Here is a 26657-nt window from a genome sequence, read left to right as displayed (position 1 = left end):
TGTAAACAATTTGTTTACTATAAATAAATGTAAAATTTTTACCTTGGAGGAAAAGGCATGAGTTTTCAGACAGACTTAGCACTCACAACCTCCAGGGTTTGTAAACATGGAAAAGGAGAGTTCTGGAAAACAAATTCATAGCTTGAAACTAAGGTGTTGATTGGCTATCAAACATTTGCCTTTAAGATGGGCAGTAAGGAGGGAAAATGATTTGGTGAATCATCAGCTCTACCTACACCTAAACTGTCTGATGTTCTAAATTTCAGTAATCCTTTCAGCTCACTCACAAAGTCAGTCTTTGTGCTAGACCAAGGAAACCTGTTTCCTGAGGAGACCATCCACTGTCAGTGGGGTAGCAATAGGCTATCATTCATATATCATTCATATCCATGGCTCAGGCTGAATCTGTGGAGATCCTGACAGATTTGGAAGATTGCATTAGTTGGTGGCAATTGGCAAGGGCTCCTTACTGTCAAGAAGCCTGAAGACCTATTAAGCAAACCATATTATTGTACATATACAATATGTATTATATTGAGGAGGTTATTTTGAGCTCCTGGAAACCTTATGATGTTCAGCAAATTATTCTGAACCAGATGGACAGATTTTGATGTTTTGATGCTCAAAGGAAACAACTGGTTTTATCTACTCTTAGGGCTTGTCTACATCCCAGAAGTCATTGGTAATGTATTCAAAATATGTCTGTGTACAATAGAATTTTATTCTTTTGTTTCTTAGTAAATTGAGAGGCCTCATTTTTATGCTGTAGTTTTGAAATATTTTTGCTGTCCTGTATCCATGGAGAAGGTACCTGCTAGCTACAGTTGAGAAATATGACTTTCAAGTTTGTGAATTCTACAAGCTATGTCCTGACAGCCTGGGGAAAGTAAGATATATTCTAGAGACCTTGAAGCCTGATTATTTTCTGTTAGGTTGTCATCAAGGTAGGCCTGCTATTTGCAGAAAGCACTTGTATGAAAATTCAGTGGGTCAAGTTTTTTTGATCCTGTTCAGACAGTTTTGTGATTTTTACTCTGGTGGCCTAAAGAGCTGATTTGATCTGAATTATCTTTATGAGTGCAATAAGCTCAAAGTAGAACTGGCAGCAAAACTACATTAAGGATGTTCTTCTGCAGCTTTTACATGACTTTTTTCAGAATGCACATCTGTGCTTCTGCAGAGCATCACCATTGTCTCTGATGTGAGCAAAGCTTCAGCTGCAGCAGCCTTGTTATAGTCACACTTGTCCTTCCAGCAGGCTGGTATCTAATGAAAGAGCAGCTCTAAGTAAAGAGAATCAAGTTTATTGGTTTCTCTGTGCTTCCAGTATTTTGCTGGAGGCTGCTTTGGAAGCAGTATATGAGTACTATCATTATGATACTCAGGATCACCATTAGTAGCTCCACTTCTCTGATTACTCCTATTCACAGCTATGGTCACCTATCAACAAGCTCCTGCCAGCTGGAAAGTAGTTCCAGAATATGGTATTGGTGTGCTGGCATGGACATTGTTTTTTAACCTCTGTCTTGATATTTCTTGAGATGGAGAATAAGGGAACAATACCCAAAGGCAAGGATATATCTCCCCCTTTCCCATTTGCCTTAGCCATCCACTGCAAAATATTTTTTCTTGATTTTCTGTGACGTATTCTCTGAGACAAATAAGGGGAGTCATGCAGTGGCACTCTGCTGACACATGTGGGCAAAACCATGAAACAGAATTACCAGGAGGATTTTCTTCAGTTCAGTGTGGCATCTCTAACAAAAAAGGAACTTAAATAGCTTTGGTGGAGTGGCAATGTCATTATGGTAGGATACAGAAAAGGAGATAAGAGAAGAGCCTGAGCCTGTAAAGACCACTTAAATACAGGTGGGATGTTTCATATATGCATTAGCTCCACCACTTTCTTACAGTCTCATGGGGCAACACATGTACACCAGAATAGATTTCTAAGTCTCCACAGGCTCACTTGCTGAGTGCTGCTTCTGGATACAATTTCTTCTGCCAGGTTGTATTCTGAAAACAGCAGGCTAATTTACAAATACATTGCCAACTCTTACAGATGTGTGCAGCCTTTGTGCCAAGGGAAATTGTTAATCTGAGTAAGCCTCTGAAATTCTGATGATTTTCTTCACAGAGCAGCCTCGCACCGAATCGGAGTGGGAGAACAGCTTCACTCTGAAAATGTTTCTTTTTCAGTTTGTCAATCTGAACAGCTCTACCTTTTATATAGCATTCTTCCTTGGAAGGTAGGATTGATGTCTGCACACTCATATCTGTAAAATGTAGTAGAGAGAAGAAATAAAATTGTTTGCAATGAAACAAAATGGACCATATTATCACACATGTCAAAATGCAAATTCCATACTAGCAAAGCAGAACAGATTGCAGTTTTATATTCCTTTCAACAGCCCAGAAACAGATGCAGGTTTCATTTCCTATCACCACATGGTCTCAATATTAACTTAACAATTTCACTATTGGAAACAGATGCATCTCACAATACTATACATGCAGGTCATTTCACTCTGTCTTTATGTGTCTTATTTGTACAGATAAATAAAGGATAGGATAGGATAGGATAGGATAGGATAGGATAGGATAGGATAGGATAGGATAGGATAGGATAGGATAGTTCAGTTGGAAGGGACTTGCTCCAATTACATGATCTGAACTGTTGAGAGTGAGTTATGGGCTATTATTTGGGGGGGGGTTGTATTTATTATATATATTATATTTTTATTGTGCATTTCATATATACGTATTTGTGTGTATCTGTGTATCTATTTAAATATATATTGTTTGTATATCTCTTTCTGTCAGCCTCCAAAAAATACCTTTTTAGCAGAAGGTTTGAATAGAAGAATGCATTAGTATGGATTATTTGCATATGGGAATAATATGGGGAGAAAACATGGAAGAATAGTTAGAAAAATAAAGTTTTTAATGAAAACTAAAATTTTCACTGATTTCACAGGAAGGCAGACATCACAGAGCATTTTATGGTGTAAGGAAAGTAGAAATCCATTTTCCAAACTAACATGAGCAGATTCAGTTAGATTTTCCCTCTGTTCTGCACGTGTTGAATACCCAACAGCAAATTATTGGTTTTGAAATAAAAATGAAAGTAAAAATATCTGTAGTCCTTCACAGGCATTATTCCAGGAATACCCATAAAACTTTTTACAGCATAACATCTTTTATACCAGTAACATTAAAATATCACCAGATTAAAATAAGAGTGTGAGCTTTCTTTTGTGAACAGAGTGCTTACACAACAGAGTTGATGTATATTCCTGTGTTTAAGGTTTACAGGACACCCTGGTGCCTACTTAAGGCTGATAAACCGGTGGAGGCTGGAAGAGGTGAGTGTTCAATGAGTGCACACTGATTTATCTGCTGCCCACAGATGCAGACACATAAATCTGCCTGGGCATTTTTGAGTGTGTTGTTGGATTTTCAGTCATTGTCTGACTCCACACTATTGGCACTACAAAAGCATCTATATATTGATATATATATATATATTCCCTTTTCAATGCTAGAAGTTCTAGTGCTTGCATCACATTTGAGCAGTGGTATCAGATGGTTTTCCAAATTTATATTGGAAATATTTTATCCTTGGAAGGAATCAAAGACAAATACGAATCTGCTTCTAAAAAAATCCTTTCTTCTCTGTTTTTCTAGCTTTGTGGACCAGAGAGCTAAAATAATAAAGTAAGGAATTAAAATTCACATAAAATATATGTGAAATTCGACCAAAACAACTAAACAAACTTCCCAAACAAGCTACTGGCATAAATGTCAACCTGTCCCATGGCTATAAAATCAAATTAATATGAAAAACTATGAGAGTTTGGCTTTGCAAGTTACTCAAGGACCAATGCCATTTTATTTATTTTTGTAAATAAATACATTCAGAATTCAAAGCCCATTTGACAGCTTTAGGAGGTGAACAGCAGCATTTTCTGGACCAGTAATTTACTTTCCAGTGCTGCTATGTACACACTGAAATCCCATGGTTTCTTTCCTGCTTCACAGATGAATATTTGAAACAACTTTGCAGATAAATGACAAATGGTAAGTGGAAAATGCCTGCCAACTTGAATTTTCGAACACTTTTGGATACATAAATATTTTGGTTGATAAAGGCCATTCAAATACTATCAAAACAAACAAATAAACACAGACAAACAAAAGTATTTGAATTTTAATAAAACCATCTTAATTTTGTAGAGAATTCTGTTCATTCAAGGAAGTCTAATAAAAAAATCTTGACTTCTTTACTGTATCTGTGCTAGGTCTCATTAGAACTAACCTGCTTTAGAATACCATGTCCAGATATCCCTCCAATACTCCTCTCTTCACCTGTTGAATTTAGCCAAGTCTGACATTTAGTAACACTAGTCTGATGTCCATGGACATGCTGAGACCACAGTTTACAAATTGTTGATGTTATGGTTGTAACATCACTGCTACTTCAACACTTCACCTGCCTCTCTCAGGGCATATTCACTCATTGAATATACCTAACAATTAGGATTATGATATTTACCAATATTTAGGACTGATTTCTAAAAAGAGAAGGATTATGATTTAGTAATAATGATAGAGAAGTAAAAAATAAAAAAATAAAAAAAGCCAATAAAAAAACAACCTTGTCACCCCACTAATCTAAAGAGATGCTAAATTAGATCTACAGAAACCTCAACAGGGATTCAAGTTCTGAGAGCTGAATAATGCAGTATGTACAAGAAATTAAAGTCTCATTTTATTTCAGGTCATATCTAATTTTTCTCCCTAAAAGTTAAAGATAAATAATTCCAGTTCTGTGACTGTGATTTGTTTACTTATTTGATTACTTATCTGTAATACCCAAGATTTTAAAATACAGCTTGAACTACACTGTTTGGATCTGCAAAGCCAAGTGCACAAAGTGCTGTTTTGTTCCCTTTCTGTTTTTCCCAATTCTAGGTAAAAAACATCTCTCCCAAAAACAGCACCACAGCTTCAGAGTCTGGAGCTACTGCTATAGCAAGCAAGCACTCAGCAAGAAGCTAAGAATTGTTGCTGAGCAGTTAGAGATTTTTAGTTCTTCGAGGAGAGAATAGCTTTGCATGATCTCCACTGTCACAGATGTTAAACAGTATTCAATTTATAGTTCTAGATCTGTCCTCTAGGCATAAACTGTTTCATTTATGTGCAGCCAGGAGGGATTTTCTCTTCATTCTTTGACTTGATGCACAGTCACCCTCCCAAAAACTATTGAAATAAGTGGAGAAACTTGGTGTCCTTTGCCCTGCCCACAGTTGCACAGCACGTTGGAAGCACTAATGTGAAAACTGCACTGGTTTCAGCTGACTCTGACCTCTGCAGAGAATTAGCTCAAAAGCTTAAAATGCTGACAGGATGACACTGTGTCATCTGTTCCCATGAGTTTACACTTTAGAAATAAGGAGAATTTCCTTTTAGTAAATGATCCAGTATCATTTATACCATTTAAAAAATGTTTTAAAACTCAGTATAATTCCTGTTTAACATTTTATTTCTTTTTTTTTTTCCTGTAGTGCCACCCTAGTGGATGCCTTATTGATCTCTGTATGCAAATGGGTATTATAATGGTGTTAAAGCAGACATGGAACAATTTCATGGAATTGGGATATCCGTAAGTAAATATAATAGCTATGCCTATGTAGGTCACAGAATGCTAAGTTTATGCTTTCCTTATCACCAGTTAGTAAAAGAAAGAAGCAGTAATCATTACAACAGAAAATCCTTTCCCCAGGATACAGAACTCCAGATATATAGATGATGTTTGGGGCTTTTTTCCACATTTTGCAAAAGTGAAAGTGTCATATAAATATTAACAAGTAATACATGGGAAGTACTCGATTTTGTTAAATTGTATTCTGTGTTATAAAAATCTTTAAAAATAACTGTGTGATCACTGTATTCCTTACATGAAAAATATTAGATGTATCATTTCTTAGCTATACTAGTAAATTCTAAATTTGATTTCTTGTTGGGTGATAAAAGATGCCTGAAAGAGCTGGTACCATCTGGAAAAAATGCACATGCACTCTGAAAGAGAAAAATGTACTGACTGATATGTAGACAAGTTCCCTTGTGATCTTCAAGGTAACATGAATTTGTGCCCTAGCTAAAAGGTTGGCAATTATTCATTTCCTATTGGTTCATTCCTTATTGACTAGTATTTAATGAGCATGTTTGTTATTATTAACACAGGTTTAATGTGATCAGTGTGATTGATGCTACAGACGATGATGGTCATCAAGGGAAATTATCAAGTGTGAAAATCTAGGAGAGAGTTGACATTGTCAGAAAGTTTCCCCTTGCAAAGTTGAGAGGGATTTACCATTTCTCCATGTTTCCTGGGCCTAGCTCTCCTTGCCAGTATTTTGCAGCTCTTAGGGCTGCAGGGATTAGTTGGGATGGGCAGGAGGGAACAGCAGCAGCAGTATTGACCCTTCTGTTTTCATTCCCTACCTCTTTTGTCAGTTTTCATTAGAACTCTGTGCTTCCTATTAATACAGACTTTGAAACTTAACAAAGAGCACAGAAGAAAAATAAAAGAAGGTGATTGATAGAGATAGGAGGAGATTGCTTAAGAACAAGTGATTGAATAGGAATAAACTGCTTCAAGTGAAGTGAATCTTGAGTCACAAAGAAAATCACAACATAAAAGACACAGCTACAACACTTTGAAATGCTTCAACTTATTCTGATGAGAGATGTGTTTGCTCTCCAGACCCTTCAGTCCACCTTCTAGACCTGAAATGGTGCAAGCAGGTGCATTTCCTTCTTGTGTGGAAACACCTTTCTGCTAAGAGCTTGATGGCAGCCAGCACAATGTGGTTGGCCAGAGGACTTGGAGGCAACCCTGCAATCTGTAGCTGAATTCAGTTGAACTACACTCTTCTTCTTCTTTAAGAAAAGCTGTAGCCTTTGATAAATTACATAAATGGAAAAATAATCTCTAAGATTCAAGAAAACAAGCAGCTGTCCAAATCCTTATCCAAATCCAGTTACTATTTGCACCATTTGTCACTTTGCACCATTCACAGAACAGACGAATGTGGGGGCAAGAAGTGAAGCACTGTCAGGAATAGGACTGAATTATTTGGGTGATCTACCATGTTTTTTCTTACTGAAACAAAGTGGCCAACCACAACTTCAGGGAAGATCTCTGTCATTGTTTTGGGGTTTGGGGTTTATTTGCTCTCTATACTAACTCTTAACTAGTGTCCTTTGTTGGACAGACCAGTGCAACTCCCTGACAAGGTGTTTATTTCAGATGTGAGAATTCATTTCACTTTTGGCTCACTGCCTTTTGCAGTGGTCATACACATGCATTTCTTTGGGAACAGTATCCTCCCCCTGGTGTCCAGTACAGATCCCCCATTTCTTGAGATGGAGGTAGCTCATGTGTCAGCCGTCCATCTCTCAGCCACCATGTGCTGTCTGTAGTTCAGACACTTCTTTCTGCCCCTTTCCCCTCTGAATTTTTGGCTGCAGACACCATTCAGGGTTGCCTTTTCCCTTCCAGGACTGCCCAGAGACTGTTCCCCTGCACACTGTAGAGCCATGCAGGGATGCCAGGTCACACAGACAGGAAAGCATCAAGCAGCATCAGCACTCTTATTTACTGAGCTCAGCTATCTGCACACAGCATTGCAATCTGCCATATAAACAGACCCTGAAAGGATTTGCCATTTTGTGCAGAGGAAAAGAAGTAAATAAATAATGAAAACATGCCAAAATCCTTTTACCACTTTAACAAATCTGTATCTGTTTTCATACCTATTATGCTGTGTCATCAGCCACATGTATTATTGATACTCTATTTTCCTGTACATGGGGAAATTAATTTTGCAAGATATGTTGTGCCCAGTGAACCTCTTCCAATTTTGTGACAAAAAGCCATTAATAGTCTTTACTTTGTTTCTTTTCTTTAATTTAAAATGTAGGCTTATTCAGAACTGGTGGACCAGGAGAAAACTACGGCAAGAGTATGGCACACAGGGAAAAACAAGCTTCCCACAGTGGGAAAAGGACTATAATCTGCAGCCTATGAATGCTTATGGACTCTTTGATGAATACCTAGAAATGAGTATGGCTCTGACCTTCATTTGCTCTCTTTCACTAGATTTTAATGTGGTTGTTTTTTGTTGATGTGAGCTGGTGAATTCCTTTAATTATCACTATATAAAGCTAAGGAGACTGCAAAAAAGTTTTCATTCTCACAGGTCAGGTGAGGAATGGGAGTAAGTTTCTAACAACCAAACCAATGTAGTTAAGCACACTGCTGATGGTTTGCTAACCTCCCATCTATGAAACACTTCCCATTCTGGATCTGTTTTTCTAAACCAGAGCCCAGTTCTTTATCTGCATACATTTCTGAAGAACTTTGCTGTTATTTTCTGAAGAAAGTTGCCTTGTGCTTTTACTTTGAAGTGCATGGTGCAGACCTGCATGCTTGTTTTTGTTTAAAATCCTCCCTCATTTACTACCTCACATTTACAAAGTAACTTGCTGTCAAAAGGCACTGCTCTATCCAGAGGAAAAAGGAGAATAACTGCTCAAAAAAAATATACTAAAAAAAAAAAAATAATCTTTTGCCCTATGTAACTGAACTCCATGTGTCATGATTGTGTTCTTCTTTTCTCCCTCACACAATTCTTTTCAAATTAATGGGAAATCTCAAAATCTGCTGCTAGAAACTTAAACAGAATTTCAAACTTCTTCCCATCTGAATTATTAAAAGGGATGTATCCATCCCTAATCTTTGCAAGTTTTGAGAGATACTAGTTGATGCTGGAGAAAAATGTCCCTTTCTAAAAGCACAGTTTATCCACCTCTGAATTTCACTCCAAATTACAAAATTTAGATGTTGTTGTCCATTCCAGGGTCAGATGTGCATTTGCTCTTTTTATTCTTTCTTCTAACTTTTGACAAGGACTTGCTGTACAGGTGCCACTAGACCATTATATAGAATTACATAATAAGAAATGTCTGTATACTTTGTGCCTGCTGCTTATTTGCATACACTTTGGTATCTTAGACCTTAGTATTAGATCCTAACAATTACACTGTGTGTGATATTTCCTTTTTTTCCCCCCAGTTCTTCAGTTTGGGTTCACGACAATTTTCGTGGCAGCTTTTCCACTGGCACCACTTCTGGCCTTACTAAACAATATTATTGAAATTCGGCTTGATGCTTACAAATTTGTTACTCAGTGGAGAAGACCTTTAGCTTCAAGAGCCAAAGATATAGGTGAGTTCTTTGTATGGTGTTTTTTATATATATATCTGTTATTTGTCAAAGCTTTAACCACTCCAAGAAAAAGCAGATTAAGGTATTTTCAGTCATCTTCCTAATTAATAATATACCCCTTGACTGTTCACAAAAACTTCAAGTATCTGATGCCAGTCTACTTATGCAATCAATAGTCTATATTGGAAAATGTCTTTTAATTATTTTCTGGGGGACTTAACAGCCAAGGTGTAAAGTGATCAGTGTTCTCTGCAGGTGCTTTGTTGTAGCAGACACTCTGTGCAAACACATGCTGCTGCTCAACTTGAATACAATAACCAGACAGATCAGATGAAACTTGAAACTCAAGTCCAATGGCCACCATGCTGTAAGGAAGCTGTAGGTATTATATTTACCTGGCCTAAACCAAGCTCCCCTGTGACTCAGGGGCAGCTCCCACCAGGTCCCTGGTGGGTCAGACAGGGTGGGTCTGGATCCCAGCACACATGTTGCTCCCAGTGACTCACACCTGCATTGCCAAACACAAGGTCCACAGAACTCCGAGGTCATCACACTATTGCAAAGATCTCTGAACTTATTTTGGCTACAAATCTCTTCTGTCCTTGCAGTATGCAAAAGCAGAACACCTTTAGGAAGAGCTCTAAAACAAAGACATCTGCCCAATGCTGAATCCCTGGTGTTTTCAGAGGGGAAAACATGAAGCCTTGCTAACCAACTGCATTGCAAAAATCCATAGCCCCCACCAAGAAACAGCAGAAGCTCAGGCTTTGTGCTCTTAGAACACTCTACCATGTGCCTAAAGTCTGTGACTGACTAAAGCTTGAATGTGAACAGTGTGAATCTGTGGGCTTTGGCACAAGCCTGGACAACAGCTGCAGACATAATTTCCAAAAAAAACCAGTTATATAATGTAATTGATAGAAGAACAGAAAAATACATTTTTCATGTTGATTCAGGTGTGTATTCTCAAAATAAATTGCATTCAGCAATGTTTTCAGGGGCAGTTTGATGCCTCATTTAATTAATGGGTATGTCTAACTTTAGTGTGATTCACAGTGATGAGGACTCACTGTTCAATAAGAAAATTTATTTTTACTCAGTGACTCTTGCATAAAAACTACATAAGAACACCTTGTGCACTGGGGTAAACTACTTCAGATCATGCAGTATTTCAAGCACTTTGTTTCTCATTTTTCCTGGAGCAAACATACTGTCCTTGTTGAACAGGCATCTGGTATGGGATCCTGGAAGGCATTGGAATTCTTTCTGTTATCACAAATGCATTTGTTATAGCAGTGACATCCGACTTCATCCCTCGCCTTGTTTATGCTTACAAATATGGACCTTGTGCTGGCCAAGGAGAAGCAGGACAAAAGTAAGGCTTTTTTTTTGGAGGGGGGAGAGGAAACAGATGTGCACAAAAACTTACTACTTGAGTAGATGTGGTATTACTGTCTGTGTATGTCCTGATTCCACTAAACTAAATTACTGTTTGTGTTTAGGTAACAGATGCAGCCATAGGTACTGATGCTCTGCATATTCACACAATGGGGTGCTGAGTGGCTGTGATTCATGATGTTAATTCAAGGCAAATGTGGCAGAGCTATTTCAGAGATTTAGTGTGTGTGACGGGATGCTGCCCAAGCTGCACTTCCCAGCTGGTAGTACATGCATATAATCCTCTCTTTTTTTCTGAAGCAATGCTGATACTAATCAGTAAAGAAATTGTGGAGCATTTTAAACTTGTACACTGGGATTTCCTCCTGATGCAATATTCAGCAGGTATTACTCAAAAAAATAGTGTCTAGCAAGAGGAAGCAATTTCCAACTAATACATCAAGATATACATACAGAGAAAAGTAATTTGTTTTTCTTCTAAAACTAGAGTTCTTAGATTAAATCTTCCAGCAGACATTTGTGATCTGAATCCCTGCTGCCTAAGTGGATTTCCTTTCAGTGTTGCTAAACACTGAGATTTTATTAACATGTGCACACTACCAGCAAGTATGAGATAGTTGCTGCATGGCCACTTGTGAAATCTCAGCTGTTGGGCTCTGGGAAGGTCATGAAGCCAGCCAAATACAAAGTTTGCAAATGCTGCAGCAGTGCCATTAGCAAGGAACCCTGCTGTTCAAAGAAACCCAGGCTAAACACTAGACAGGGAGAGAGAGCTTGCATTCTGCTATTGGACATATGGCAGATTGATTTTTTACTTCCTGCTGCAGAAAGTGAGTTCATCTGTTGCTGCTTTTTTGACATCTTTTGACTGTCAATACATTTAATCATACTGATGGAAGAAGGGCATCTGGTGTGGCAGCTCCCAATTAGCAGATCTGCTAACTTGCTGTCCTGCAAGGAGCTGGGCATTTTAGCTGGGGCTAGAGAAGGTGTTCTGTTTGCTTTCATGAAGAGTTAAAATCCCATGGGGGTAAAGTGGTCTGGTGCCAGTTGTTCCTGAGCATGTACCTCTGCTCGTGCCTTTACAAGGACCTGCAGGATATTGTGACACTGTAAGCAACTCTCATTGCTAAGGAAAGCATAAAGAATGGCATATTCAAAGATTCACAGGAATAGTGAGTTTTCTTAAATCAAGGTGTGAAGACCAGCTGTTATTGAATAGCTTAAAAGAGAGAGGTACTCTTTTCTTTCAATAGACATCTGTAAGTATTAGATCCATATGACACACAGTGATACTAAAAAAAATACTGGAATTAAACTAAGTTCCAAATCTAATCAGTATGTGGACAAGCCAGATGGTGTTCAAATATAATTTCTCAAAGACTGTAAAGTCCATATTTAGAAAAACCAAAACCAAGATCCCCCAGCCCTTACTGTCCACTATACTCTGCACCAAGCTGAATGGTGTGCCTACACTTACCTGTGTCTGGGCAGTGCAGCATGAACAGCACAACACATTTTGGCAGGAGCTCCTCACCTTCACTAACACAAGCTTGAGCTTTCTATTGACACCCACAGCCCTTCAACAGGGAACATAACTTCTCTTCAGTTTCTCTAAATTTTGCCTGGCTCTCACAGTGCTCAGTCACCCTGGGATCTTCTAGAAAGCAGTTCCTCTGATTAACTGGAGGTTTTCCAAAAAGCTGTTATAAGTGTATTATCTTTCCATCTCATTTAGTCTCTCTTTGTGCTAGTACCATGAATGTAACAGTGGGAATATTTTGATTATCTTCCTAACACTCCTCATCATTTTCTCTGCCCCTATTTTGTCACCATTTAGGTAATTTTTCAAAAGTAACCAGTTCCAATCTTCACCACTCCTCCCACAGAAATCTACCATTGCTTCACTTTTATTGTTCATTGACCTACTTCAGCATTTCTTATATATTGCCTCAACATCCCTTTCAAATATTAATAAGCATCAAAATTGTACTTTGGATTTTATGAAACCCAAAGAACATCCTCCTGGGTACAAGAGTGAATGGAAAAACCTTGCTGTGTCCTGCTGACAGCATTTTGTCCCCTCTAGGTGTATGGTTGGCTATGTTAATGCCAGTTTATCAGTATTTCTGGTGTCTGACTTTGAAAACCGTTCAGAGCCAACATCAAATGGAAGTGAATTCTCTGGTTCACCATTAAAATATTGCAGGTAAGTTTCTGGTCAACATACTTATCTGCTTCAGCACAATGAAATGGAGAAGCATAAAAATAAATGTGGAGTTGAAACTAATTTTTAAAAGTTAAAAATGGAAAATGTGCTGCTCAGGGTCATGCTCTTCCTGGTACTGCTTGTCTGTTACCTGCATGGTTCCTTCCTCAGATAAAAGAGAAGCCAAAAAGTTGGTAGGAGAGGGATGGAGGAGTTGATTGGCTGGAGGATGGAGGAGTTGGTGTCTGGAGGATATTCCTAATGCAGGACTTTCATGGTGTCATAGCTTGACTCAGACACAATCATCACAGATAAATATGGTATCAATGACCAGTAACAGGGGCCTGGTTACTGAGGTACTAGTGAGATCCAGTTGTGATGAGATTATGTCACTGGATATGCACAGGGAAGTCAAGGTTGCTCAGGCCAGCCTGAGGTATTTCACAGGTCTGACAGACATAAACAGGCTCTGTCATAAGCTATCTTTATGAAACCCCAAACCCAGCATTTCCAAATTGTTGAATTGTTACTATGTTTATGTCATTGCTTACTGATGTAATTATTATTATTTGATGTAATTATTATTACTTGATGTAATTATTATTAGTAATCATATTCTTGTAGTTTGAATCAAAAGAAGATGAGCAGTTAATTATCTTCATGTCTTTGTCCTCAACAACAGATTGGAGAAATTGCAGTCTGACAAAATCTGTAATACCAAATTTGCACCAGAGTGATTTTAATGGCCAAAAGCCTCAAGGATCTACATAAAGGTCTTAAATGGTGTCCCAACCAAAAGTACCAAACAAATACAGCTACCATTTTTTAATTGCAGTGTTACATTACAAGCATGAGACCTGGTAGTCCTTTAGTCTTTAGTGCTTAGTCTCAGTATTTTTAACTGTGAAGAACAAAAATATCCTTTTATGAGTGCCCAAAGAACAAAAGATACTCTGTGATAACACAAAGGTCTGTGATACAGCAAAAGTCAGTGATACTTGCAGTATTGTGATGTGTTTATGAATAGGAAGAATTATAGTGGTATAGCATAATAAACATGGGGAGGGGTTGCCATTATTGCTTTCATTTCACTAACTCATATTTAAGACTGTTGCAACTTATTTGGCAGAAAGAGTATTCCAGTGCTGAATTCACTCTGGAGCAAAACCACAGTGAGGATATTCCATTCCACTGTTTGCTATAGCATTATTTAATAATTTTCTGTCATTCTGACCATTCTCTTTCCCTTCTCTAATTCCTTTCTTCCCCAACTTCTAGGATGAAGTTGCTGTTCCTTAAATGTGATTATGGAAATCCTATAATAAAAAAAAAATTAATATCCCCTAAACAGAACTTTATTAAAATTGGTGTGATAAATCTCCAAAAGATATATCTATTCTTTTGGTAGACACTGAATTGTTATGTATATCCACCCCTGAAAGAAAATTAACATCTTTCTTTAGCTGAGTTTATCAACTTCTTACCCACCTGCATTCTGCTAAAACATCAGCTATTTTAATTGTCCTTCAAGGCAGGTATTGATAGAGAGGTAAGGAAATACTATGTTCTACTGTGTAATAGTGTAGGCATTTTATCAAGAAGGAAGTTTGCTTGAAAAAAAATCCCAGTTAGCTTCTGCTTGCCTGGAACACTGGAACAGAGATGGTGCTGCACTATTCTGGTTGAATATAAAAGGTTTCCCCACTTTTTCATGTGTAACAATGGATTCCTAACGAGTAAAAAAAATAAAAATATATATATATACTCTACTGCAACTTGGTGCAGGGATCTTGGGGATCTTGGTGCAGGGATTTCTCTTTTTGGGATGCTTAGGATATTGTAAAACATCCTAAACTATGAAGTCAAAATGCTACTTGCACAAGGAAAGATCATCTCCGGTTTATTCTAGAAATACTGCAATTTCCGAGAGATTTGATGCTGACTAAGATGTCAAGACAGTTTATTTCAGTTTGTGTAGCACCCTCTGCAATCTAAGAAGATAAAGTTTCATGGAGAAATATGGATTATGATAGAGATTAAATAACTGTTTGTATATTTCATTCATCTGAATTTTCATTAGTTTCTTAAAACTAACTTAGTGATCAACCTGTATTATTTACTATGGTATTTTCAATATTTTTTTACAGTGGGTTTTCTGTCTCATCTAGGAAACAGATTAAGAAGCAAACAATTTTACACTACTTTTAAATAAGTTTTCCAAAGTGCTATTTTAGAATGAACAAACTTCAGATAAAAATGGATTACAGAATGTGTTACTAAAACAGATTCATGGTTTGTAAATACAATCTTGGAGTATTCCTGGATCCAACTTTCCCAATAAATATCTACAGCTAAATTTTGGAGACCTAAACTCTTCCAAGAAACACTCTGTGATACAAGACACTAGATCACTTTCTCACATGGTCCTCACCATGTCCCTATACCAAGAGATGCAGTGCTGGCTCTGCTGAAATCAGGATGAATCATGTTTTACACCAGGGATGGACAACTAATTGACCAAGAGCCAGGTGGAGTCCATGGGGCATTTTTATATGAACTTTGGGAGAACTGTCAGGCTGACAAAATTGGGGACATTTATAGGTTTAAAATGTCCTTGAAGTGGGAACAAAGTGTCCCTTAAAAGACCAGAGCATCCCACCCTTCTCTAAGTTCTGAGGAGCTGCCTGAAAGGCACATGTTGTGCTGCCAAGGGGGAGATCCTGTAGGGTCAAAGCACCCACTGTCCTGTGTATTTGCTTTGGGGGTTTTCTTCAGACAGACACTGGTTTGGGTCCTTTGTACCCAATTTCCATTAGCACTCCTGGAGTGCATCTTACTGGTAGGTTTCAGCTGGAAGTAAGTCCATTTGCATGAAAAAAAAAGCGTGGTAAGTGATCAGGACAGTTGCTTCAAAAGCACAGCCTTAGAAGCAAGCAATATTGGGGTAACCTGCACAGTTTGAACTGAGCTCAGTTTTGGCACAGAAAATGTATTGATCAAGGGAAGGTGAGTTTTGGTTTTGCCTTTGGCCAGGCAGCAGTGCAGATCTTGCTAACTCCATGCTGGGCTTGTGTTCCAGGTACAGGGACTACCGGGACCCTCCCAACTCGCCGGTGCCCTACGGTTACACGCTGCAGTTCTGGCACGTCCTGGCAGCACGCTTGGCCTTCATCATCGTCTTTGAGGTCAGTGGCCACTCACACGGCAGAACAAAACCACAAAGAAAACTAGTTTCCCTCTGAAGCTTTGATTTGGGCTGATCTATGATGGCAGATGTTGAGGTGTTTCTGTCTTCATTTCTTCTGCTTATATTGTGCTTTGTATTCTCAGCTTTGTTTTCTGAACAGTCACAGGTATGTAGGTTCTCACAGAAAAGGGAATATAACACTGGAAACTATAGCAATGACTTGCAAAGAGGGGGACATAAATGAAGCTTTTATTTACTTTTTTAGTAACTTGCCTATGTTGGGAAGCCATATGCTGACTGTTGTGTGAGGATAGGAGAGAAGGAACATGAGAAGAAAATATAAAATCTGAGCAACTGAGAAACAATGATAGTTAAAATGACAGTATTTACACATCTAGCTTTTGATCTTGTTTGGGTTTTTTTTAATGCCCTTTATTCCTCCAAAATGATTGTCATCACAAAAACGATGACAATGAAAAGGATTCAATATCTTTGTCTATGTTCATAGTATTAGTATTTACTAATACTTGTTTTCTCCCTGAGGTTTTTAATTTTTCATTCCTTTTTTTGTGTTCACAGCACCTTGTCTTTTGCATAAAGCATCTGATCTCCTACTTAATTCCAGATCTCCCAAAAGATCTGAGAGATCGAATGAGGAGAGAAAAGTATCTGATTCAGGAAATGATGTATGAAGCTGAACTAGAACGTCTGCAAAAGAGAGGAAGGAAAGGAAAAAGAATGGAAAATCCTATCACAATGAGTGGCCATGACAGGGTGGGGAAGAAACTGCTTCAAAGAAGATTAGAACTCTTGTTTATAAAAAAAATCCTGGTTTTCTACAGCAGAGAGTGCACTGAAAGGAATAGTCAGTTTGTGTGCACTTAGCTCATGTGTGCCCCTGTTCAATAGGGTGGATTTTGTCACAAGCCTTTTGAAATTAGAGGTGTTTCCAAGGCTTAGTCTTCTCCAGAGCTGATGTCAACATGAGCACTTCAGACCAACACTAAGGCTCTGCACTCTTGCCAGGAAGCTCCCAGGCCCTGACCAGAATTTGAGGCCCTGAACTTCACAGCAGTTACACAACTCACAGAACCTGGTGATCTTACAGCTCATTCTCATGGAGCTGCTACTTCACAAGCAGTGGCTGCGCCTTGGCAACGTGGCTGTGTTTGTCCGTGTGTGTGGCCACCACCTGCAGCACCTGCATGGCAGCATTGCTCTCTTCCACAGTGGACACAACCACCTTAGTTTGCATTTGCCACCAGCTAAGGTCACCTAGGTGGAGCATTTCCATTACTCAACAGCACTGAAGTACTGTCTAGAAGGGGATGCATGATCATGAGTCCGAGCAGCTGGTCTGACAATGCTGAAAAATGTAGGCATCACAAGTGCAGACAGATAGCCAAGCATCTAAATGTGGCCAGAGGTATCTAGCTGTAGGGTCATTTATTTGGAAATGACACTGTGAAAAGTCAGTAATTAATGTTAAAGTGTTGAACAGTGCCTTTTCAGCTATAGGACTGTATGGTGTCTGAAGGAATCAAATCAGGTTAGAGCATCTTGCCCAGAACTGTCCATATATTTGTGAGGTCTAGTCAGGAATTAGGGTGTACTTACACACATAACAAATGTCAGATGGTGTCTTAAAGACCTATCTGCCTAAGTAAAACCAACACAAAAAAGACAGATGAACAAGGTCAACGGAATAAAACACAATAATGCAGAATATCTACACTTGTAGCACTTTCTGTATTCATCATTCCATTATCTATGAAGGGGTGGAGGGAGAAAACAAAACTACAGACCGTAGTATGAAACAGCTTGAAATCCTTAATGCAGAGCAATAGACTTGGGCAAAATAGGTCACTGTCAATATCCTTTAGCAAATTCGTTAGTATTGAGAAATTTAAAATTTCTGATTTAATTAAGAAATTTAAAATTTCTGATTTAATTAAGAAATTAAAAATTTCCAGACTGTTAACCCAAAAGGGTGGACTTGTCACTTTGAAGACATCACAAGTGTTGGATGGAGCAATGTGAATCAAAATATTGAGTATTGTGAAAGCTCTTCAATCAGTTGTTTCTAAAAGTTATTCTGGAAGTAATTTGATAGAAGGAGTAGAATTTGCCCTTCTGGACAGACTACACAATGCAAGATCCTATGGATGGATACCTCAAGCTCCACATGACAAGAAGACCATTTGCACCAAGACAAATATCACCAAATTTGATCTATTAACTTTTTTCCACTGCAAAGGAGAACTGTGCTATTTGCATGAGAGGAGGAAGCTTTAATGAAAGGCAATATAATTTGAGGAAGGAGAGGGATGTTAGAAAATGTGAACACTCTCCTCTCTGCAGCCACTGCCTGCCTACACAAAAAAGCAAGGAACCTCCTCCAGCAGCAGCCCACCATCCTACCTGAAGAGGATAAATGACATAGCAGCTCCCTTTTATCAGCTGCTCCTGGCCCAAGCCTGAAAGTCCCATGAGACAACATAAGCACTGAAGGAATTTCAGGATTAGTCTATTCTGTGCTGGCTCAGTGACAAATTGAGTGGGCAGCACAACTAGTGGTTGTGGGGTACATTTCTGACTAATGGGGAAGTGAACTTGTTCATCTTTGCTTCTGCTTATAGCAGCTGTGGACACATCCCACAGGCCAGTGGGGAAATAGGAGTATTTCTGTCTCTGTAAATAGGGGGTGGGGATCAGGCAATGTTGATCTCCACTACACACATGCCAGATGGGTTAGTATTCACCATCCACAACCTACAGTTGCAGCCTGGGGATTCTGGGGCAAGATCACTGCACAAAATCATATTCAGACCAAAATCTCATGAATAATTGGATTATTTTGGACATCCGCTGTTTAATGTCTAAACCAACATATGACCAGAGCTTAGAAACTGCTAAATAGTAAAGTGAGACATGAGCCATGCATAAAATCAATGTCACCCATATGAGCAAAATGGACCTTTGCAAATCCCTGCAGTATGATGCAGCTTTGTCAATTTAGATCTCAGTAACTTCCAAGAACTGAACTGAAACACAGTAGAATATAAACTGACTTCCACTCCAGAGAAACCACTGCAACAAAATGTGCCAAAACCAATAATGTGCAGCAGAAACACAATAGATAATAATTGCTTTTGAGAGTAGTTTTCAGGATAGCTCCATTATGATGAATTTTCCTGACAGCATATTGCTAGAAGTTGTGTTCCATCTTCTCTAAATGAGACCATAGGTTGGCTGCTTGCCAAGCTTGTGCTGAGTATGATGCTGCAAGGGGCTCTGACCTCCCTGGCAGACCCTCAATACATCTCTGTCACTTCAGTTTGACCAGTTAACCTGTCGAGGTTTCTCTGTTGCTGGTCTGATGAATGGATTTTCCTGGAGTCCTTCAGAGCTACATAGCAGAACACTCAGGAAAGATGCCCCCTTCTTATTTATTAGAAAAAAATATATAAATAATATTATAATAATAATAATAAATTGAATTTTAATAGTCTTTAGAGAACTAATTTATGCCATTCCCTTTCTGATCTGATGATGGGTTTTGTTTAAATCTCCATGTGACAGTCCTGTATGTTGTTTACTTATTCCTTACTTATTCCAGCTCCACAAGAGCACTACCTTCAAGGGAATGAGAAAAAAATGCAACCTCAATGCATGGCACAGACATTTTACATAGCAAGCAGGACAGCACACATCAGAGGATTTACTGTGAAATCATCTTGCAGTCAGCATAGGATTGTTCTCCATAGGCCATTTTTGACAGCAGCATGTACTTCATGAGCAGTTCCACACCACTTTTTAAAACTAAGGGAAAAAATGTACATTGGGACTGTTTTTCAGCCCATTTGCTAAGTTTTTTGCATTCTGTCCCATGCTGGTTTTACAGATCTTAGAATAAAAAATGTAAATGAACAACATGGATAATCTGACAAAACAAAAATCTAGGAATAGAACATCATCTACATTCAAGCCACCAAATACTATGACAGAAACTGTGTTTACAAATCAGTTCTTTTTTATTTTAAATCTTTCTGAGGGGAGTTACATTATTGACCATATATATTATATATATATATATATATAAAGTATATAGAGAGATTGTTTATTTGTAAATAGAAAAATTCTATGAAGAAGAACGTCAAGTTTTCACACTTTAAAAAAAATCATCAACATAAAGCCATGTTTAATGCTTGTATAATGTGATGTAATAAACTTTAAAAATAAATTATGCATACGAAATATTTACTGTTTGTCATTGATGAGTTTCTTTCTGTTTACCTTACTTGTTCAGCAAGCGAACTGACCAGTCAGATGGAAGTAAAACTTAAATGCAGACCAAAAAGAGACAAAACCTATCACTTTTCTCTCTGTGGTTCTTTTGTGTATTCACATAGTCAAATATTGTTACTGTTGTGGTTATAGGGTTGGAGATTTTTAATGTTTTTACTTAAACAGGTTCCTAATTGTTGTCTCACAACCCTGCCAGATGCTGCATCTAATTTGGACGCTCTGGAATGCTCCCACTCCTGTGAAATGAATCAATTTTGAGCATCCCACATTTCTTTATCAGGTGGCTAGGAGAGATGAAGGATCAGGGTGCAGGAGTATGGTGGAGACTCCAAGAATTATCTTGCTTTTACACAGACAAGGAGGTCACTAGTTTAGAGGACAGTAGAGTAGAGTTAGCAGAGGACAGTATATTTTCCCAGAGAAAGTATTATTGAAAATTGAGTAATTGTTGTAACTAATGATGTCAATTAAGAGGAATATAGAAAAAAATAAAGAGTCATTTTATAGCTCTGCAGCAGTCATGGGAGGTTAGACAGCAAGAAATGGGGTAGTTGCAGAGGTCATCTGCAAAGTGCAAGGGGGTTTGTCTCTAAACTGCTTACAGCAAGATATACTTCCCAGTGAAAACTCATCTTGATGTTATGATTGTGGACCAATAAATATCACCTGGCACAAACTTTCACTTCATACCTAAATTCAAGTTAAATGACTGCTCAGTGCTTAAAAAGTGACTTCAGCAATAAAGGGAAGGTAAGATGACAATTTAAGTGTTCCCTCTGTTTTAAACAACTAAGTGAATTCAAAACACAGAGGAAAAAAATACATTTTAAAAGTATGATAACCAGGAAGATTAGTATTCATGAACAAAATAGGTAGAAGTTACAGATGATCTAAGACAGTCTAAGGCAGCATCACTACAGCACAGTAATTTCAGCAGAGAGTGATGCAGAGAGGACATGCTGATGCTGTTTCACACAGCAGTGACCAGTCACCCTCTGGAGAAGAACAGTCAGATGGGAATTCAGCATTTGGATTGGGAGGGCTGTAGCCATACTGGCAGGCATACAGATCAAGTGCTTGCTGCAGGTTTCTGCTCTCTTTTACAGCTTACTCTCACTCACAAAGCACAGTACAGAGAGACACACCAGTCCACTTCAGCACTCTGCACAGGCATGGAAATAGCAGTGCTTACCCTCTTTCAGATCTGTGGGCTGAAGGTAGCTGTTAAGTATAAATTATTATATTCTAAGGCTGAAGAAGTATTCCATAACACAGAATGCAGTATCTGTTTCTGGGTGATGAAGGCAAGGCACAAGGTTGAATGAGCTGCAGTTATCTTCTGAGACTTGAGAATCATAGCCAGTTGATTCAATCAACAGGATAATTGTCTCAGAGTAACTCAGAGTAACCCAAAACAGAGATATTCCTGTCCTGAATCCTAGAAAACTTTATTCAGGATGCCATTGTTTGTCTCAGACCTTTAATACAGGAACACAAGGCATAACTCATGGGATCTATCCCGCCTGATCATAGCCCTTCCACACAGTGGCTTAGGCACTGACCTGAACCCAGAGCTGCAGCAGAGGAAAGTGAGAAAAGGGGCTGGCCCTAAACCCTGCACTGCATAACACAGGAAAAATGCTTCAGGAGGCATGGGGGAAACCTGCCACCCTCACACATCAGTTCACCGATGGAGTCACAGCCTTGGTGACACCCACAGAGTGTCTGGCTGGCCTGTTCTCCTGCTCTGGTCCTTGCAGCCCAATTTTTCACCTTTGTTTTCTGATCCTAACAGCTCATCTTATGCAGTAGATCATCAAGTGCCCTCTGTCACAAGGGCACAGAAAAAAAATTTGATTTAGATGCTACAGGACCCCAGTCACTAAGCACTAAGCTAGCACTGTATCATATTCCAAGTTACAGTAGCTCAGTACTTGGCACAAATGCAGTATAACTTCTAGAAAGCACTTAAGGCATGCAGCCAGTTTTTCACCCAAGCATGACTGCCTTCTAAGCTTCACAACTCAGATTTCCTGCAATGGCTTTAATTTTCCAACTTGATTTTACTGCTTTGGAAGAGTCTTAAACATTCTTGTATAGCCATAGTAAAAGTCTGAAGTACAAAAACAATACAGTGGGTTAGAGTTCCCCACTGGGGAACTCTGGGTCTGTTTCACACTGTACCCAAACTCAAGCAGGAGAAGAAAGCAATGGGGGTTTTTAACCCTCCCAAAACACCAGCCCAGAGCACGGTCTCACATGGATGGGCTGTTAACCTTGGCAGCCACCAGAGGACATGCCATTCCATAGGCTCTGCAGCCCTGGAGAAGCCTTCACCACACCACATCCACTGTGATCCCTTCTCCATGCTGGAGAATTGTGCAGGGGGTCTGCACACCTGCCAAAACACAGTGTGCACTTGTCTGATCTGAGCCAACCTTGAACATGAATCCCCAGAGTGAAAACAAGGACTGCAAGAACACAAATGGCTAAGAAGGTTTCAGCTCATAGCCCTGGAGAGAACTGCTGTGGCAACTGCAGTCCACCTTGTCCAGTTCACCCTTGTCCAGTAGAGCCAAAAGGGAATGTTCTTTATTAGCATCTCTGCTGCACTGTGCCCAGCCTAGTGCAAGAACAACCCTAGGCCAGCAAGCTGGGCATGCAGTAGAAGGCTACTGTGGTTCTGGTCTATGGCTCTGAATAAAAGGTGCAGATAGATTATTTCCTTCATGAGGACCAGCTCTGCAAGGGCAAGACAGGGGAGAAGAAGGAGATAAGGCATGAAGGGAAAGACAGTACTGACCCTTGCCTCTACCACCACCAAAGTCACTCTTGCAGCTCCCAGCAGTGAGCACAGAGGAGAAGGTGCAGGTAGCCCAGAATCAAGTGAGTTAGAAAAAACATAAATGACAAAACCAGCAAAATAAATATGCTCTCAGAATCAGTTCTACAGAACCAGATAGCAGTAAATATACCTCCCATACAAAAAAAAAAAAAAAAAAAAAACAAACCACACTATTTCTTGCAATCTGATAAGTTCCCGCACCCTAATCTCTTCATACTTTCAATGCCTTAAAATATAAAAGAAGAAAAACAATCCGGAAAAACAGCCATGTCTGGGTGAACAGTACTCTTTCCAAATAAAAAATTCACTCTGAGGGTGAAATGAGATTAAAAGCAGGTATTTTCCAGGAGGCTCAAGAATATCAGGCAAATATTTCACTTAGAAACAATGCTTTAGGCTCTGTCACTAAAAACCAGAGTGAGAGAGGAGGAAGTGCAAGAAAAACCTGATTCCTTTCTTGACTAATGTCAAGGTCATGCAAAGGTGATAGTGCCACAAAGCTCAGCTGATGCCTGCCCATGACCCCAGCAGAGCTGGTAACTGACCCAGAACAGGAATGTCAGCAGTGCTTTACAGGTGTCCCCATGGGCTGACACAGCCTTGGTGTCAGCTATGAAGTATGAAGACCATTGACTTTGTTCTTGTCACTTGCAACATCCATTTCAATGTGGCTGAAGGCAGGGTTGTCAGTTCCTTCATCTGCCACGGTAAATGGTTTCCAGTTCAACACTTCCACTTTCTCTGGCTGAAAAACAAAAGACAAAAGCCATGCTGTGGAACAGAAGAAAGAGTCTTCCTCTCTTTGACCTCTCTTTGGCCAGCAGTCAGGCCTGACATACAGGGTGCCTTGCAGGAAAACACACTGGCTGCTGACAGAGCACAAATACCCATTGCAGTAGATGGTATTTTTCTAGGGGCATGGAAAGTTTTGTATTGCATAAGGTACTAATTGTGCAAAATGTTCTCATCACACAAAATGTTCTTGTCCTGCAAATTGTCTAAAGTGGTTTTGGGTGTGCAAAGTTCTAATTGCTGTTTTCATGTCTAGTGATATGTCACCACCAGGTCTTTGAGCTATTAACTCCCAACCCTTCATCCTTGCCCCATCTAGGACAGGAAGAGCAGATTAACATGCATCATTGCTTTGATGTTGCATTTCTGTTAAATAGAATGAGATATTAAGCTCTTCATGTGCAGACAGTTCCTTAGTTAGTCCTGGTTTTTTAATCTCATCAACCTTTTGCATTATTTGTGATGCCAACCACTTGTTATTTAGCTCTCGACCATGTAAGAGATAAATACTTGTTTCTGATTCCAGGCATAAAATAAGTGTGGCTGTGGACATTAACTTCCCTGTGGGTGGTGGATTGTCTTGTTTTTTTTCAAAAGACTTCAGGGATTAAATTCTCAGATACTGGAAAAAGAAGTTCACCCATTAAAGACAGCCAAATGATAGTAACTGGATAGTTGATCTCCAGTACTCACATGGGCAAACAGCATTACAATAGTATGGTAAAATATCCCTTTTTTTCACTGGTGCTCTTATCCAGAAGCTGAAATACATAGGACCATTCTAAAACGAGTCGTCAGTATCAAGGAAAAATATTTTGAAGCTGGACCATCTTAAAGGTATGATTATTGTCTGAACTACTGAACAAAGCTGAGCTTCAATGTTCAGCTGACAATGCTGGTTGAAAAGTGATCTGTAGTTTATTTTCAAAAAATAATTCCCCTGTATTCTCCCATCTAATGAATATTATTACCCAATAATATTTCCCCTTTTCTTTTTTCTTAGGATGAGAGCTAGGAAAAAGATATACTGATTAGAAATGTTTTCTCTCAAACAGTAGCCAAAGTTACAAAAAAATTCAGACCTTAAAGAACAGATATTCACAAACTAAGGAAGCTTTGCTGAGTCCAAGGTGTGCCCTGGGGCAGCTTCCCAGAGGCCAGTTAAGGAGTATTTTAGCAGAAACATGGAGAAAACTGTCACTTTTCTCAGTTGCTTCTCTGTTGTGGACTGAAGCTATGCTGTGGCAAAGCTGCTTCCTTGGCTGTAGCAGCTGCCTTACTCCCACCTGCCTTGTGCTCTGCTACTGCCTGAAAGCAGACAGTCCAATCAGGCAGCATCAGCTATTCATCCTGGTTGGAAAAAGGTAAGCCAAGAATTTATTTGCCTTTGTCCTCAGGAGGACAGGCTGATTTAAATCAGAGATGCACAATTACACTTACTTGCTCAGTTTCAGACCGTGAGAAGTTGGACAGGAAATCTTCCTTGGTCAGCAGGAATTTAGGATCTGTGTTCTGCTTTAGTCCTCCTACAAAATAGACAAGTTTTGTTCAGCCAGCTTCACATATGCAAACCATGAGTCAGACCCCAGCTATGGGCACCAAGCAAGCAGGACAGAGTCATGCAGCAAAAGCCATCAAGCAATCACAGACCTTAGGGATCATTTCTCTACAAAGATGTATACCCTGCTCCTCTCAATGTATCAAATGATCCCTCAAAGTCTATTTAAAATGCCTTAGCTATTTCCCAGTTTCCTAGATCCTCCTCAGATTTCCTATTGGAAAAAGTAAATCTGGCAATCACCATATAAGAATGAATCACATACAGTGACTACTCTGCCAGTCCAGGAACTGTGGCACCTAGAGCTACCCTGAACTCTGAGCTCCAGTTCTCAGCTCCCTGACAGCAAGCCCCTGTCTCCAAATTCATCAGCAATTTTTTTACTAAATTATTTAAGGGCACCTCCAGGATGGGGGGATGAGGGTTAATTACATGTCTGGGCATTTTTAAGGCATGGAAGATTAGCTATTCTTGGGAGGGAAACAAAAGATTTCTGGGTGCAGGGAATTAGCTCTGCTTACCACCTGAGGCTTAAATGGAATCTTGCTCCATGAGAAGCAGGGTGACATTGTGTCTGGGTTAATCCTTTAGTGATTCTGCTCTTGGGCTGAGTATTTCTCATCTGGGTTTAGTGAGTTGCGTGGTTTTCATGCTTTGTTTCATGGCCTATAGGTAACCTGATCCCTACTAGTAAAAAGCAAAATTTGGGTTCAAGCACCACTATACCAAAGGAAAAAGCATGTGTTTGAAAGTGTGGAGCAAATCTTCTAAAAACTGAGAAGGAAAAGAAAATTAGATAAATGTAACTTGTACTTATTAGTTGCCGAGGCATAGGGAAGTTAATGGAAGTGAGTTTGTCTACTGAGTTTGGAGTTTCATAGTTCTGGAGGTGTTGTGGATCAGTCTAAAAATCTGAAATCAATCAGCCTCAAAGATGAGGGCTGTTACATAAATTTGGCTGGGGATTCTGGGTAAAGCTGTGAGAACAGCTGCTTTTTTGCTGTTTCTGCCATGCATGAGGTGAATGACAAGTGCAGTTTGCATCTGACCTAGATGCAAATGTAG

The 26657-nt window shown here is 39.2% G+C and overlaps 2 protein-coding genes across 2 annotated transcripts in view; one reads left to right on the top strand and one right to left on the bottom strand.

Moving 5' to 3' along the window:
* The window catches only part of ANO4 (anoctamin 4), a 163135-nt gene extending 146191 nt beyond the window's left edge, over nt 1-16944 (top strand). The window contains 10 exon segments of the mRNA XM_056516371.1: nt 2138-2249; nt 3308-3365; nt 5568-5665; nt 7989-8131; nt 9143-9295; nt 10523-10670; nt 12783-12902; nt 15982-16087; nt 16669-16798; nt 16801-16944. Of these exon segments, the coding sequence (XP_056372346.1) occupies nt 2138-2249; nt 3308-3365; nt 5568-5665; nt 7989-8131; nt 9143-9295; nt 10523-10670; nt 12783-12902; nt 15982-16087; nt 16669-16798; nt 16801-16859 (1127 nt within the window). The 3' untranslated portion in view covers nt 16860-16944.
* Nucleotides 16945-19511: 2567 nt separating this feature from the next.
* The window catches only part of SLC5A8 (solute carrier family 5 member 8), a 29562-nt gene continuing 22416 nt past the window's right edge, over nt 19512-26657 (bottom strand). The window contains exons 14-15 of the mRNA XM_056516374.1: nt 25475-25560; nt 19512-23987 (exon numbers count right to left, since the gene is read on the bottom strand). Coding sequence (XP_056372349.1) covers nt 23853-23987; nt 25475-25560 — 221 coding nt within the window. The 3' untranslated portion in view covers nt 19512-23852. The remainder of the gene's footprint in view (nt 23988-25474; nt 25561-26657) is intronic.

Source organism: Oenanthe melanoleuca, chromosome 1A, assembly GCF_029582105.1.
Source record: "Oenanthe melanoleuca isolate GR-GAL-2019-014 chromosome 1A, OMel1.0, whole genome shotgun sequence".
Lineage (NCBI taxonomy): Eukaryota > Metazoa > Chordata > Aves > Passeriformes > Muscicapidae > Oenanthe > Oenanthe melanoleuca.
This window is presented reverse-complemented; position numbering and strand designations above follow the sequence as displayed.